The sequence below is a fragment of the Tachyglossus aculeatus genome, chromosome 22 (assembly GCF_015852505.1).
Source record: "Tachyglossus aculeatus isolate mTacAcu1 chromosome 22, mTacAcu1.pri, whole genome shotgun sequence".
NCBI lineage: Eukaryota > Metazoa > Chordata > Mammalia > Monotremata > Tachyglossidae > Tachyglossus > Tachyglossus aculeatus.
The window spans coordinates 3,116,773-3,133,021 of NC_052087.1; the positions used below are offsets into that span (position 1 = coordinate 3,116,773).

Below are 16,249 nucleotides of genomic sequence, written 5' to 3' on the forward strand. Positions count from 1 at the left end.
TGCTTGGCACATAGTAAGAGCTTAATAAATACTAGAAGTATTATTATTATTATTAATAATAATAATAATAATAATAATAATAATAAATACCACATTATTAGTGGAGAGTCCAAGTCTTTGTCAGGCTCCGGACTGGCCACTCTCCTGGGATTCTGGCCAATGTGGATGCCATCCTGGCCATGCAATTAATAATAATGGCATTTATTAAGCGCTTACTATGTGCAAAGCACTGTTCTAAGCTCTAGAAAGGTTACAAGGTGATCAGGTTGTCCCACGGGAGACTCACAGTCTTCATCCCCATTTTACAGATGAGGTAACTGAGGCCCAGAGAAGTGAAGTGACTTGCCCAAAGTCACACAGCTGACAAGTGGCAGAGCTGGGATTTGAACCCATGACCTCTGACTCCAAAGCCCGGGCTCTTTCCACTGAGCCACGCTGCTTCCCAATTGCTCAATTCCCAAGTGCTCTTTCTGTCCTGTAACTGTTTCTCATGGAGAGTTTGTACAGATAATAAATGAAGGACTTTGAGACATTTGATGCATTGAATGTATTTGCCAGGGTTCAACAAATATCAGTCAGTTAATTAGCGACTGTAAGATCACTCAGAGCAGGGACTGTATCTGCTTATTATTATAGTGTACTCTCCCAAGTGCTTAGTACAGTGCTTTGCACACAGTAAGTGCTCAAGAAATACAACTGTTATTGTTGTATTCTCTCCAGGGCTTGGTATAGTGCTAAGTAGATGCTCAATAAATACAATTGACTGTTGAGTGCTTACTGTGGGCAGAGCCCTGTACTAAGCCCTTGGGAAAGTACAATCCAAATACTCACCTACTCTTAAGTTCTTATGAAAAATCAAGGCTGACAAGCAGGTAGCCAAAGACATAAGCCAAGAAAGTTATCAGAGAACCTCTGACAAAGGTGCTTTTGTTTGATTGGTGAGCTAAACTAATATTTGTTAAGTGGTTATTGCTGTGGTTTTTGAAAGTGAACAACTCATAAATGGCAAGGATTCAGAAAGACCTTGTGTGTCTACTCTTTTGTTAGTGAAGTGTTGTATGATGTGGCCTCCCTTTGAACATCTCTGCTTTAACAAAACCAATGATACCCAGAAACTTTCCTTTAGTGTTTTTTTTTTGTTGGCCTCCTGAAATAATCCAAATATTTCACTCTAATGTTAAACCTTTTCTTTGGGGAAAACAAATAAACAACGAATTAAGTACAACCCCTTCATTAGTGTAAGATTTTTGTGCTGTATTTTAATCATTCAAATTAAGAGTTTCAAATGTTTTCTCGTTAGGCTTGATTGCTCTTGTGTAATCCCAGGTTTCCCCACCTGTCATTAATTTGTTCATCCTTGAAATTGTTTTTTTATTGTTATAACAATGTAAGCTACACAGTTGTTAATCTTACATTTTAGATCCCGAAAGTTGAGGTCCATAAAATTTTGAGTCTCTTGCAAGATTTTCACCAGTCCATTTTTATCATTCTCTTGGTTTTTTTTAAAAAAATGAGCCCCCAATTCTAGATTACTTGTACTAATTGAGGACAAGGACCAATAGATAAATTCAGGGTTGCCATCAATATTTCTTTTTTCTCTGGCTCTGACCTCTGAAAACATCTATAAAACAGTCTTGGTTTTGGTTTTGGAACCAAATGAGGAAGTCCAAAGCCTTCCAAAATGTCTGGACATCCATTGCATTGTGTCCTTGCAAGCCTCCACTGCCTCCCTTTTTCATCTTTTTCTTCCTTGCAACACTCATTCAAAAGTTCTTATTGAGCAGTTATTGTGTGCAGAGCACTGTACTAGAGCTTGGGAGAGTAGAGTAGAAGTTAAAGGCTTGGCACCTGCAATCAAAGAGCTCTCTCATGGAACAGGCAGGTGGACATAAATTTCATCCTTTCAGTCAATCAGGCATCTTTACTGAGTGCTTACGGTGTGTAGGGCACTGTACTAAGTGCTTGGCAGAGTGCAATATAAGAGCTGCTAGGTACATTCCCTGTCCACAATGAGGTGACAGTCTGAAGTGGGCGGCAGACATTAGCAGATAAATAAATTACACTTATTCATTCATTCATTCAAGTTTATTGAGCGCTTACTCTGTGCAGAGCACTGTACTAAGCGCTTGGAAAGTATGAATTAAAGTACCACAGGGCTGAGAGTGGGTAAGTTCAGTGAGTTATTGAGCGCTAACTGTGCGGAGTGTCCTGTACTAAGTGCCTGAGACCATAAGTGCTTAGAGACCATAAGTGCTTAGTTCAGTGCTCTGCACACAGTAAGCGCTCAATAAATACAATTGAATGAATTCAGTACAGTTACTAAGCACGATCTCTGGCCTCAAGGAGCTTTCCGTCTAGCAAGGGAGACAGGCGCTATAATGAATTGAAAGTAGGGGAAGCAATAGAATTTAAAAATAGGAACATCATCGCTTCAGTGGGGCGGGGAGGAAAGGCCCAGGGAGTGAATACCCTCGTTCTTAAGTAATGCGGAAGTGCTGAAGTGGCAGTAAAGAGGAAAATAAGTTGGGGAGATGAGACACGAATCAAGGAAGTCCTCCTGGAGGAGATGTTCCTTCAGAAGGGCTCTGGGGAGGGCAGCGGTCTGCCCAGTGTGGAGGGGTTTGGCAAGAACAAGGCATGGCCAGGAGAGCAAAAGGGTCCAATTGGTACCAGCAAGTGTATGGAAAAATGAAGGAATGCAGGGCAAAAATTGGCAAATCCATCACGCTAAAGGGTAATAGAACTAGAGGTGATGGAAATGACTTGGCAAATGTCTCCTGGAGGACTTGGTTTGTCAGGAGGCCTTTGAAGGTGGGGGAGAGCTCTCACGTCTCTGTGCCTCAGCTCCCTCATCTGCAAAATGGGGATTCAATACCTGTTCTCTCTCCTACTTAGAGTGGGAGCCCTGTGTGAGACGCATTTATCTACCCCAATGCTCAGTGCAGTGCTTGGCACATATTAAACACTTAATAAATACCTCAATTTAAAGGGCCAGAGAGTTCCAGGCTGGGGAAGGGCGTGAAGCTGTGGGTTGGAGACCAGTCCAGACCAAGGTATGGTGAGAAGGTAAGCTTGGTACTGTAGCTTTTTGTGATCAGGGAATGTCTCTCTTATATTGTTATACTGTATTCTTCCAAGCGCTTAGTACAGTGCTCTGCCCACTGTAAGCACTTAATAGTTACAGTTTGGCTGACTGAATGACTTGGGAGGAGTGAAGTGTGCAGGTTGGGAAGTAATAATAATAATGATGGTATTTGTTAAGCGCTTACTACGTGTGCATGGCCTTGCGGATAGACTTCGGGCCTGCGAGTCAGAAGGACCTGCGTTCTTATCCTGGCTCTGCCATCTGTGTTCTGGGTGACCTGGGCAAGACACTTCACTTCTCTGTACCTCGGTTATCTCATCAAAACTCACTTGTGCTGGGCAGCAGTGGCCTAGGAGAGAGTCGAGGGCGGAGACCCAAGTTTACTGCGTGGAAGGAGGCAATGGTAAACCGCTTCTGTATTTTTACCAAAAAAACTATAGATCCCCTACCAGAATGATCGCAGATGGAAGTGGGGCGATCTGTGAATGATGTGTCTATGGTGTCGCTATGAGTCGGAGACGACGCGATGGCATAAGATAAGACAAAAATGGGGATTTAAACTTTGAGCCCCCTGTGGGACAGGGACAGCGTCCAGCTCAATCACCTTGTATCTACACCAGTGCTTAGTATAGTGTCTGGCACGGAGTAAGTGTATAACAAATACCACAATTATTATTATTCCTCAACCAGCATTTCCCGTGCTCATAATAATAATAATGTCATTTATTAAGTGCTTACTATGTGCAAAACACTGTTCTAAGTGCTGGGGAGGTTACAAGGTGATCAGATTGTCTCACGGGGGGCTCACAGTCTTCATCCCCATTTTACAGATGAGGTAACTGAGGCACAGAGAAGTTAAGTGACTTGCCCAAAGTCACACAGCTGACAAGTGGTGGAGGCGGGATTTGAACCCATGACCTCTGACTCCAAAGCCCGTGCTCTTTCCACTGAGCCACGCTGCTCATGATTTTGCCTAACCCCTTGACGTCTTTGTTGTTGCTCCTTTTCCCCCGTTGTGGTTTCCGCCGCCCACCTCTGGACCCTGGTGTCGGTGGCAGAGACGATAGTGGCAGCAGTAGAGGTAAGGAGAAGAGGAAGGAGGGATTTGATCTGAGCATTTATTGAGGGTGCCTGCTTGCCCCTAGCTGAAATGCAGTTGGTTGGGTGACAGTCCTGTTCCATGTTTCGGTGAAGGTATCGATTGTGTCTAGGCAGTCCAGCAGGATGGGAACTTCCCCTAGCATTTTTGTCCTCTCCCCATAATAATAATCACTGTGGTATTTGTTAAATGCTTACTATTTGCCAGGCACTGTACTGAGCACTGGGGTGGATTCAAGGAAAATGGGGTTGGACACAGTCCCCGTCCCACCTGGGGCTCACAGTCTTATCCCCATTTGATGGATGAGGCCCAGAGAAATGAAGTGACTTGCCCCAGGTCATACAGCAGAGACGTGCTGGAGCCGGGATTGGAACCCAGGTCCTCTTGACTCTCAGGCCTCGGCTTCCCCATTCACATGGTGGCACCTCTGGCTCTTCTAGAGCGCCTCAGCTCCAGAAGGGTGTGAGTGTGTTTGTGTGTATTTTTGGTCAACCAACCCCCTCTTTCCACTTCTGCCTTCTTCCTTTGATGGTTAATCCAGAGCTGAGTAGTGAGGGGATGGATTTTCAATTTCTCTCCATTTTTATTTGTGTCTCTCCTCCCCAGTCCCATGGTTTTGTCTAGGCCTGGGTCTCGGGGGAGGCAGTGTGGTCCAGTGAGGATCCAGATAATAATAATAATGATGGTATTTGTTAAGCGCTTACTATGTGCAAAGCACTGTTCTAAGCTCTGGGGGATACAAGGTGATCAGGTTGTCCCACATGGGGCTCACAATCTTAATACCCATTTTACAGACGAGGTAAGATCCTATTACCACCTCTGCACTGGCTTCCTCTGTGACCGTGGGCAGGTTACTTTATTTCCTCCTCTATAAAACGTTGGGCTAGCATCTTAACCCCCATTCCTTTATTTCCTCATCCCTAAAATGGGACTAAGAACCTGCTATCTCTGCCTATTGGATTGTGGGCCCCGTCTCTAATCTATGATTATTTAGTCCAGCGTTTAGCTCAGTGCTGGCAAGGACAGGACCTGTGCCCAACTCGATTTACTCTTATCCACCCCAGCGGCACATGGTACAGCCCTAAACAAACACCACATTATTATTTTCATAGCATGCGCTTAATAACTATCACCATTATCAGTTGGTGTGCCTGCACTCAGTTAATGCTGTATACTTAAGCCACCCAATTAGGCCCTGGCTCAGAAGCAGTCTTAAAGTGGTTTTGAAGTTCGCTCGGTCAGAATATCCTGGGGCGTGATTAAGTGTTGCCTACGTTTATCCGTAGTAACACCGGATTTCTGACCAGGGTTGCATTTCTAATCATTGTGGGCAGGGTATGAGTCCGTTTATTGTTGTATTGTACTTTCCCAAGAGCTTAGTACAGTGCTCTGCACACAGTAAGCCCTCAATCAATACGATTGAATGAATGAACCCATGACCTGTTTTTCTACCCTCTATGCCATGCCTTGGGTTCTGCAGGGTTGGGCCTGTCGCAGATAAGTTCCTTAGCTCCCTTGGAGGAACTGGGGGAAGGAGTATCCAAACTCCTGGAAAGCGTTTTGTTATGCTTTAGGTAAAGTCAGTCAAACTACTTGATTATTTTTTGGAGTCCCTAATTTAAGTCCCTTTTAATGGGCTGCAAGAAAGTAATTTATTGGACAAGGGTGCCCTCTAGTGACACAGTCTTTTTTTTTCTTTTTTTTTTTTACTATGGTGCAGCTTTCCCTATTGTGAGATGAACCTCACAATGTTTTACTTAAAATACACGCAGTTCTCCCCTATGCAACCTGGGGAGTAAATTCAGCTCACTGGGACTGCATAGGGTGTATGTGTTGTGAGCGCCCGCTCTGTTACGGCTCACCTTCCAAGCCCATCAGCCTGCAGCTATCTCCCTTCAGAAGAGAGGGAATGAGTGCTTGGTCTGTAAAAAGGCCAGTTCCTCAAATTAATCCCCAGCAGTAGTCATGGCCTAGTGGATAGAGCTCGGGCCTGCGAGTCAGAAGGACCTGGGTTCTAATCCTGACTCTGCCACTTGTCCTCTGTGGGACCCCGGGCAAGTGGCAGAGTCAGAAGGACCTGGGTTCTAATCCTGACTCTGCCACTTGTCCTCTGTGGGACCCCGGGCAAGTGGCAGAGTCAGAAGGACCTGGGTTCTAATCCTGACTCTGCCACTTGTCCTCTGTGGGACCTCGGGCAAGTCACGTGGCTTTTCCGTGCCTCGGTTACCTCATCTGTAAAATGGGGCTTAAGACTGTGAGTCCCATGTAGGAGAGGGACTGGGTCCAATTTGCTTATATCTACCCCAGTGCTTTATTTCCTCATCCCTAAAATGGGACTAAGAACCTGCTATCTCTGCCTATTGGATTGTGGGCCCCGTCTCTAATCTATGATTAGCACATTCATTCATTCATTTGTATAAAGCGCTCGCTGTGTGCAGAGCACTATCCTAAGTGCTTGGGAAAGTACAATACAACAATAAACAATGACATTCCCCGCCCACGACAAGCTCACAGTCTAGAGGTATTTGTTAAGCATGTAGTACGTTTTTAACAAATATCACAGTTACTTTTCTTCTTAATATTATTTTTATCAGGAGTATTTATTGGTAGTCAAAGGCACAGCTCCGGCCTAAAGAGAGCTTACAATGTAATGATCCATTCCCAGCCCTTTGAGTTACTCCTAAATAACTTCTAAGGCTTCAGTTTACTTGACAACATATGGGCTCAGTGAAGGGCGTGACCCAGGGGCTGCTGATGTGGGTAGAAGAGCAGGACCTAGAGAGGAAATCAGGGCAGTCCTTGAAGCTGATGGTTTGGGTCAGGGGGAAGAGGAGCTGATGGGAGTTGTCCCCGAGTGATCAGTGGATCTGGAGTCAGAAGACCTGGATTCTCATCCAAGCTCCGCCACTTGTCTGCTGTGTGACCTTGGCTAAGGCACTTGCCTTACCTAGGCTTCAGTTCCCTCCTCTGTAAAATGGGGATGAATATTGGGAGTCCCCACTTGGGACATGAACTGTGTCCACGGGTGATCAATGGTAGTGGGAGAGGAGAGGGAGAGAAGGCAAGTGGGGTGAGGAAAGGGGTGAGATGGAAGGCTCAGAGATGTGGGGAGAGAGCAGCAGTCACCTTGTCCCCCTCCTACCTCACCACCCTCCTCCTACCATTCATCCAGCACACTTTACTCATCTAATGCCAAACTACTCACTCTACTTCCAGCTTGTGTAGCTCACCACTGACCTCTCGCCCATCTCCTACCTCTGGCCTGGAATGACCTCCCTCTTCGTATCCGACAGACGATCCCTCTCCCCATCTTCAAAGTTTTCTTAAAAGCACATCTCCAAGAGCCCTTCCCTAAGCCCTCATTTCCTTTTCTCCCATTCCGTCACCTTTGCACTTGGATTTGCTCCCTTTACTCAACTCTTCCTCAACCCCACAGCACTAATGTAAATATCTGTAATTTATTTATTTTAATGTCTGTCTCCCCCTCTAGACTGTAAGCTCGTGTTGGGCAGGGAATGTGCCTGTTTATTGTAGTACTGTCCCAAGTGCTAAGTACAGTGCTCTGCACACAGTAAGTGCTTAGTAAATACGGTTGGCTGACTGACCTGTTCCCAACCCACATAGAGCTTTCAGTCTAGAGGGGAAATACAGATATTAATATAAAGAAATAAATTAGATATGTACCTAAGTGCTTTGCCCCCCCACCCCGCCCACATACACAACCACCGCCTGCACATCTGTATAGCCCGACTCACTCTTACAGAAGCAGCGTGGCTTAGTGGAAAGAGCACGGGCTCGGGAGTCAGGGGTCATGAGTTCTAATCCTGCTCCACTACTTGTAAGCTGTGTGACTTTGGGCAAGTCATTTGACTTCTCTGTGCCTCAGTTCCCTCATCTGTAAATTGGGGATAAAGACTGTGAGCCCCATGTGGGACAACCTGATTACCTTCTATCTACCCCAGTTTAGAACAGTGCTCGGCACATAGTAAGCACTTAAAAAATGCCATCATTATTATTAATATTACTATTTTTGACCTTATTCATATGGCCATCTTTCTATTCTCTTTCTCCGCCTAGCTGTAAATTATTTTGTGCCTGTGTCCCCGAGGGGATTGTAAGCTGCTTGAGGACAGGAATTATGATTATATTCTCTCAAGTGCTGAGTGTGATGCTCTGCCCACAGCAGGTGGCCACTAAGGACTATTGTTTGGACAACAGCCTAGACAGGGTGCCCCAACTCCCTGTGCCACGTTGTCATGACCTTGCTGCCTACCTTCCAGGATCCCCGTCCCCCTTCAAATTCGATAGCTAGCAGCTCTCCCACTCTTCCAAGTCGTCTCCTTTCAGAACATCTCCTTCTGGATGCCTTCCCCAATCAGTTCCACTCTTTCTTGATTTTAGTCACCTCAGCCCCCTCAGCTCTGTGGCATCCGCTCTGCACTTCCTTAAAAATGATATTTAAGTCCTTCCTACTTGCCAGGCACTGTACTATGCGCAGGGGTAGATCCAAGCTCATCAGGTTGGACACAGTCTATGTCCCACGTGGGGGCTCATGGTCTTCATCCCCCTTTTAGAGATGAGGGAACTGAGGCCCAGAGAAGGGAAGTTCTCTAGTCAGGTTCACCCAGCAGACAAGTGGCAGAGCTCGGATTAGAACTCAGGTCCTCCAACCTTCAGGACGGACTCTTTCCACTAGGCTTCTGCCTTTGTAAACTCATAACCCCTATAGCACTTCTGAACATATTGGCTTACCCTGTTAGGCATTAATTCCTGAACTGATCTACTACTTCTCCCTCCTCTCTGTAAATCATTTCAGGGGTTATTTGTCTCCCCTGGTAGATTGTAAGCCCCCTGAGAGGGGGAATTGTATCTACTAACAGTTCAGTGCTTAGAACAGTGCTTGGCACATAGTAAGCACTTAAAGAAGTACCATAATTATTATTACAGATTCTCTTATACTGTCCCAAGAGTTGATTACAGAGCTCTGCACACAGAAGCTCAATAATATTCATGGATTGATTTCCCCCCTTAACCCCACATCATTTTCTCATGTAATGGCCTTAATTTCTGAATTCTGTATTTCTTCATACCTCCCAGTATTTGCAGCTTTGCCTTTTTCTATGTGTCTGCCCTTTCTGCCTTGAATAGTTTATCGTCAGGTCTCTGTAGGAATTGTTTACCCTCTCCCCTTCATCCAAACTGCTACTACACTGATATAATAATAATAATAATAATGGTATTTGTAAAGCACTTACTATGTGCCAGGCACTGTACTAAGCACTGGTATGTATACAAGCAAATCGGGTTGGACGCAGTCCCGGTCCCATGTGGGGCTCACAGTCTCAATCCCCATGTTACAGATGAGATAACTGAGGCCCAGAGAAGTGAAGTGACTTGCCCAAGGTCATCCAGCAGACAAGTGGAAGAGCCGAGACTAGAACCCGGATCCTTCTGACTTCAAGGCCCATGCTTTCCCCATTTGGCCATGCTGCTTACTAAAGAAATGTTCAGTTCGCATCACCCCACTCTTCAAGAACCTCCAAGTGGTTGCCCATCCATCAAACAGAAACTCCTTCCCATTGCCTTTAAAGCTCTGTCACCTTTCCCGGTCCTATCTTAATAATAATAATGATGGTATTTGTTAAGTGCTTGCTATGTGCAAAGCACTGTTCTAAGCGCTGGGGGGATATAAGGCGATCAGGTTGTCCCATGTTGGGCTCCCCATTTTACAGATGAGGTAACTGAGGCACAGAGAAGTGAAGTGACTTGTCCAAAGTCACACAGCTGGCAGTTGGCGGAGCTGGCATTTGAACTCATGACCTCTGACTCCAAAGCCCGGGCTATTTCCACTGGGCCACGCTCCCCAGCCCACCCACTTAGCTCCTCTAATACCCACCTACTCACTGTACCTCAGACTCATCTATCTTGCCGCTGTCTCTTGCCCCCGTCCCACCTCTGTCCTGGAACTCCTTTCCCCGTCACGTCTGACAGCGAATCACTCTCCCTACCTTCAAAGCCTTATTAAAATCACATCTCCTCCAAGAGACTTTTCCCAACCAACGTTCATTTCCCCTACTCCCTCTCCCTTCTGCATCGTACTTGTACCCTTTAAAGGACTTGATCATCCTCATCCTCAGCTCGTATGCAGAATTTATCTTCTTGTCCGTCTCCCCCTCTATTATAAGCTCCTTGTGTGCAGAAAGCACATCTGCCACGTCTATTGCATTGTGCTCTCCCAAGCGCTTAGCACAGTGCTCTGCACACAGTAAGCACTCAATAACTACCATTGGTTGATGGCTTGATTACTTAGCACACAGTGCCCAGGGTGGCCTATCCATGCACCTGTTATCTGAGTGCTTCTTGATTTTGTGACTGGCAAAGTGCATGGAGCACACTTCAGCGTGGCTCAGTGGAACGAGCCCGGGCTTTGGAGTCAGAGGTCGTGGGTTCAAATCCCGGCTCTGCCACTTGTCAGCTGGGTGACTTTGGGCAAGTGCCTCAGTGACCTCATCTGTAAAATGGGGATTAAGACTGTGAGCCCACTGTGGGACAACCTGATCACCTTGTAACCCCCCCCAGCGCTTAGAACAGTGCTTTGCACATAGTAAGCACTTAATAAATGCCATCATTAGTATTATCATTAACATTACTTGGCACATAATAGCGCTTAACAAACATCATGCTCTGCACACAGTAAGCACTCAATAAATGTGATTGAATGAATGAACCATCATCATGGAGAAGCAGCTGCCATAGTAGATAGAGCACAGGCCTGGGAGACAGATTGCCATGGGTTCTAATCCCAGCTCCACCACTTGTCTGCCTTGTGACCTTGGGCAAGTCGCTCCTCTTCTCTGGGCCTCAGTTACCTCATCTGTAAAATGGGGATCGAGCCTGCGAGCCCCATGTGGGACAGGGACTGTGTCCAACCCGATTTGCTTGTATCCACCCCAGTGCCTAGTACAGTGCCTGGCACTTAACAGGTACCATCACTGTTATTATTGTACCTAGCCTTGGGCATCAGAGCTGTTTTGCAGGAGGGGAGTACCAGTGTACCTCTCTCCATGGTCTGAGCGGGGGGCCCCCTCCCCTGCTGGGCTTCGACACCTTCGGGGCAACCTCCTTGATTAAATGGCAATCCGAATTTCATTTCATAGAAATGAGCAAAAGTCCAGACACCCCACGGGAGGGGGAAAAAAAGCAAGACTTTATTCACTTTGTGCCTGCATTGTAGGGTTCAAACTTGAACTCAACGTATTTCACCCAAACACTCAGAAACAGGACGATTCTTTCACTTCTGGGCCAGCTTTGTAGGGGCTGAACTTGAATTCAACTTATTTCACCAAAAGCACCAACTGTATAGCCTTTAAAATAGAATTAGTTCTGTATTCCAACCATCTTTTTTTCTGAAAGATCTGAGTTGCTGATATGGTGGTTTCTCTGCTAAAGCGAGAGGTTGCAATTGCTCAGTGCAGTCCTTTGTTAATGGTATTTGCGGTGTCACCCACTCTTGATAGGAAAACCAGGAAGTCAGCAGTTAATTGCTTCAATTATAAGGTGATTATAGTAGCTTTGGGACAAAGTGTGCTTAAATAAATGAATTTACATATTGAACGGTGACTAAACATATCCTCTCCCCCCTACTTTTTTAGTCCTCTGGATAATTTTACCAAAAGCTCCAAATCTGCTCAGTCTAAACGTCATTTTATGAATCTTAAGTACCACTAAAATCCACCCATCCTCTCCATCCAGACTGCTGTTATGACAATCCAAGCACTTATAATAATAATAATGGTATTTGTTAAGCGCTTACTGTGTGCAAAGCACTGTTCTAAGCGCTGGGGAGGTTACAAGGTAATCAGGTTGTCCAGCCCGGGGGCTCACAGTTTTAATCCCCATTTTCCAGAGAGGTAACTGAGGCACAGAGAAGTTAAGTGACTTGCCCAAAGTCACACAGCTGACAGTTGGCAGAGCAGGGATTTGAACCCATGACCTCTGACTCCAAAGCCCGTGCTCTTTCCACTGAGCCACACTGCTTCTGGCCTTGATTACTGCATCAGTCGAGTGCTTAGTACACAGCTTGGCACACAGTAAATGTTCAATAAGTATGATTGTTTTCTATTTATTCTTCACTATACTGCTAATTCTGGTAAATACATTTACAAATCTTTTTAACAATCAATCATACTTATTGAACATTTACTGTGTGCCGGGCTGTGAAAAAAAAAGAGGACTTTGTTTTCTATTTATTCTTCACTATACTGCTAATTCTGGTAAATACATTTACAAATCTTTTTAACAATCAAAGTCCTCTTTTTTTTTCACAGCCCGGCACACAGTAAATGTTCAATAAGTATGAATGATTGTTAAAAAGATTTGTAAATGTATTTACCAGAATTAGCAGTATAGTGAAGAATAAATAGAAAACAAAGTCCTCTTTTTTTTTTTTTCCACCCTAAGGGTGTGGTACTGTACAAAAGTTAAAATTCTGGTCATTGACATTTCCTTTGTGGTTAAGCCATTGTTACAGGAAGGCAAGAACGAGCAGCTCAGCTTTTCTTAAGTTCCTATCACTGTTTCTAAGTACTTGGAGTAATGCTCAGGGTGTTTTTTTCTAGGGGAAAGAACAAAGTTAAGGGAATCTTAAGAAAATGATTCCAAAGGACTGTCTTTTTTGAAGGTGCAGCGGTCAGTTTAATTATTTTTTGAGATGGCAATAGATTGCTGTCATTGTGCTGTGACAGAATCATGGAGAAGCGGCGTGGCATAGTGGATAGACCACGGGCCTCGGAGTCTGAGGTCATGGGTTCTAATTCCGGCTCCGCCACTTGTCAGCTGTGTGGATTTGGGCAAGTCACTTCACTTCTCTGGGCCTCAGTTCCCTCGTCTGTAAAGTGGGGATTAAGACTGTGAGCCCCACGTAGGACAATCTGATAACCCCGTATCTAACCCAGCACTTAGAACAGTGCTCGGCACATAGCAAGCGCTTAACACATACCAGTATTATTATTGTTATGATTTGGGAATTTGCTTATGTGGAGTTATTCAAGAAGCAGCGTGGCCTAGTGGAAAGAGCATGGACCTGAGTATTAGAGGACCTGGGTTCTAATCCTGGCCCTGCCACCTGTCCATTGAGTGACCATGGGACAAGTCACTTCACTGTGCCTCAGTTCCCTCATCTGCAAAGTGACGCATCAAAACCTGTTTCCCCCCCTACTTAGACTGTAAGCCCATGTGGAACCTGGTTATGTTTGTTTTACCCCAGTGCTCATTACAGTGCTTGCTTGGCATATAGTAAGCACTTAACAAATACCCCAATTATTATCTAAGAGCGAACTACTGGATGCCAGTCTCTCCAAGTAGATTTGTTCAGACACTGGTCATCCTTAGTCCTCAATCAATGGTATTTATGGAGCGCTTACTATGTGGAGAGCATTGTACTGACCGTTTGGGAGAGTACAAAACAAGAGATTTGATAGACACGATCCCTGATCATAGAAGGAACCGTGCAGCCTGGCACTAGCTTCCGTGATATCCAGGGAGGCATTTGCGGGCACTGTGTTACCTCTTCTACACCCATGCCGCGTTCCCCATCCATCCTGCTTTCAATTAAGTCGCGTACCCCTGGATTGGGGCCGAGGTTGGTCGGGAAGAACAGCAGTCAAAGTGGTAAAAAGGAATAGGGAGAAAGGAGCTGAGAGAAATGATTTCTGTTGTACTGGAGTGCTTTAAAAAGTACTGTTGATTGATGTTGTTTTTCTAAGTGCCATCTCAGGAATGCCATATACCCTATGCTCTGCTTCAACCAGGAGTAGCTTAGGCGTGGCATCAGAATTCTTGGGGGGTTCCTGGGCTCCAGTTTATCAGCGTGGCTCAGTGGAAAGAGCCCAGGCTTTGGAGTCAGAGGTCATGGGTTCAAATCCCGGCTCCGCCAACTGTCAGCTGTGTGACTTTGGGCAAGTCACTTTACTTCTCTGGGCCTCAGTTACCTCATCTGTAAAATGGGGATTAAGACTGTGAGCCCCCTTTGGGACAACCTTTTCACCTTGTCACCTCCCCAGCGCTTAGAACAGTGCTTTGCACATAGTAAGCGCTTAATAAATGCCATTATTATTATTATCATTTGGAGCATGAAGTTGCGGTAGGGCTTGGAGGAGAAAAAGTAGGGGAGAAGGGAGGAAATGAAGTGGGGCGAGAGAGGGGACATGGAGAGGAAGAGGAATCAACCAGTTGAATTTGAGTGCTTACTCTGTGCAGAGCACTGTACTAAGCACTTGGAAGAGTACAATTTAATTAGTAGATAGGATCCCTGCCCCCGAGGAGCTTAAAGTCTAGCTGGATAGGCAGGTAACTAGATTTAAAGGTAGGAGGATGCAACGGGGAATTAGGATATGTACGTGAGTGCCGTGATTCATCTGGGAAGGCTTCCCGGAGGAGATGTGATTTTCGAAGGCCATGGAGGACAGTGGTCTGCCAGATGTGAAGGATGAGGAAGTCCGGGCAGGAGCAAGAGTTTGGCAGCAGAAGAGACAAGAACGAGTCACAGTGAGTAGGTTGGCTTGAACAAAGGGAAGCATGGGAACTTGGGCATAATGAGAGAAGAGAAAAGGCAAGTAGGGAGAAAGATTACTGTTTATCGGCAAGTTTTCTACTTGATGCCGAGGGGATTGGGTGACCATTATAGATTTTTCAAGAGGGGGGAGTTGCGCACAGAATGCTCTGAGTGGGAGAGTGAATAATTAATAATAATCATAGCATTTTTTAAGCATTTACTCTGTGCTAGATGTTGGGAAGATACACAGTACTGAGTTCAGACCCAGTCGCTGTACCACAGGGGACTCATAATCAATTTAGAGAAGCAGCGTGGACCTAGTGGAAAGATTGCAGGCTTGGAAGTCAGAGGACTTGGCTTAGACTGTAAGCTTGTTGTGGGCCGGGAACGTGTTTGTTTATTGTTCTGTTGTACTCTCCCAGGCGCATAGTATGGCGCTGTGCACACAATAAGCACTCAATAAATCCGACTGGACTGAATTTGGTTCTGCCACTTTGCTGGTTGACCTGGGGCAAGTCACTTCACTTCTCTGTGCCTCAGTTCCCTCATCTGCAAAATGGGGATTCACTATCCGTCCTCCTACTTAGACTGTGAATCCCATATAATAATAACAATGATGGCATTTATTAAGCGCTTACTATGTGCAAAGCACTGTTCTAAGCGATGGGGAGGTTACAGGGTGATCAGGTTGTCCCTTGGGGGGCTCACAGTCTTAATCCCCATTTTACAGATGAGATAACTGAGGCCCAGAGAAGTTAAGTGACTTGCCCAAGGTCACACAGCTGACAATTTGTGGAGTTGGGATTTGAACCCATGACCTCTGACTCCAAGGCCTGGGCTCTTTTCACTGAGCCACGTTGCTTCTCATGTGGGACCTGATGTTCTTGAATCTACCGCAGTGCTTTGTACAGTGCTTGACACTTAGTAAGTGCTTAACAAATACCTCCATTCTTCTTCTTCTCATTCATTCAGTTGTATTTAGTGAGCACTTACTGTGTGCAGAGCACTGTACTAAGCACTTGGGAAGTACAAGTCGGCAACATAGTAGTAGTAGGAGTAACAGTAGTAGTAGTAACATATCTATTCTATTTATTTTATTTTGTTAGTATGTTTGGTTTTGTTCTCTGTCTCCCCCTTTTAGACTGTGAGCCCACTGTTGGGTAGGGACTGTCTCTATATGTTGCCAACTTGTACTTCCCAAGCGCTTAATACAGTGCTCTGCACACAGTAAGCGCTCAATAAATACGATTGATGATGATGATGATAGTAATAGCAATAGTATTTATTAAAAACTGCTGTGTGTAGAGCTCTGTACTAAGCACTGGGGAAAAAAATACACAAGTGAGAGAGACGTGATCCCTGGCCCTCCAGAGACTCACAATCTTAGAATAAAATACAAGGATGGTTAAGGATGAGGTGGTTAAAAAAAAAAAGAGGAAATCTGCATGTGGGTCATATTTCCTTTAACACCTCAAATGTTCTCATTGCAGGCCTTAAAGGCCATAGGTAGAGA

The 16,249-nt window shown here is 45.3% G+C and overlaps 1 protein-coding gene across 3 annotated transcripts in view; it reads left to right on the forward strand.

Moving 5' to 3' along the window:
• Positions 1-16,249, forward strand: part of EXOC6 (exocyst complex component 6) — a 179,028-nt gene that overhangs the window by 27,592 nt on the left and 135,187 nt on the right. Inside the window, exon 1 of one of the 3 annotated variants that reach the window (XM_038764354.1) lies at positions 3,030-3,066. The exons of the other annotated variants lie outside the window; for them this stretch is intronic. Within the exon in view, the coding sequence (XP_038620282.1) occupies positions 3,056-3,066 (11 nt within the window). The 5' untranslated portion in view covers positions 3,030-3,055. Of the gene's footprint in view, positions 1-3,029; positions 3,067-16,249 lie in introns of those variants that run through there. 3 annotated transcript variants of the gene reach the window in all.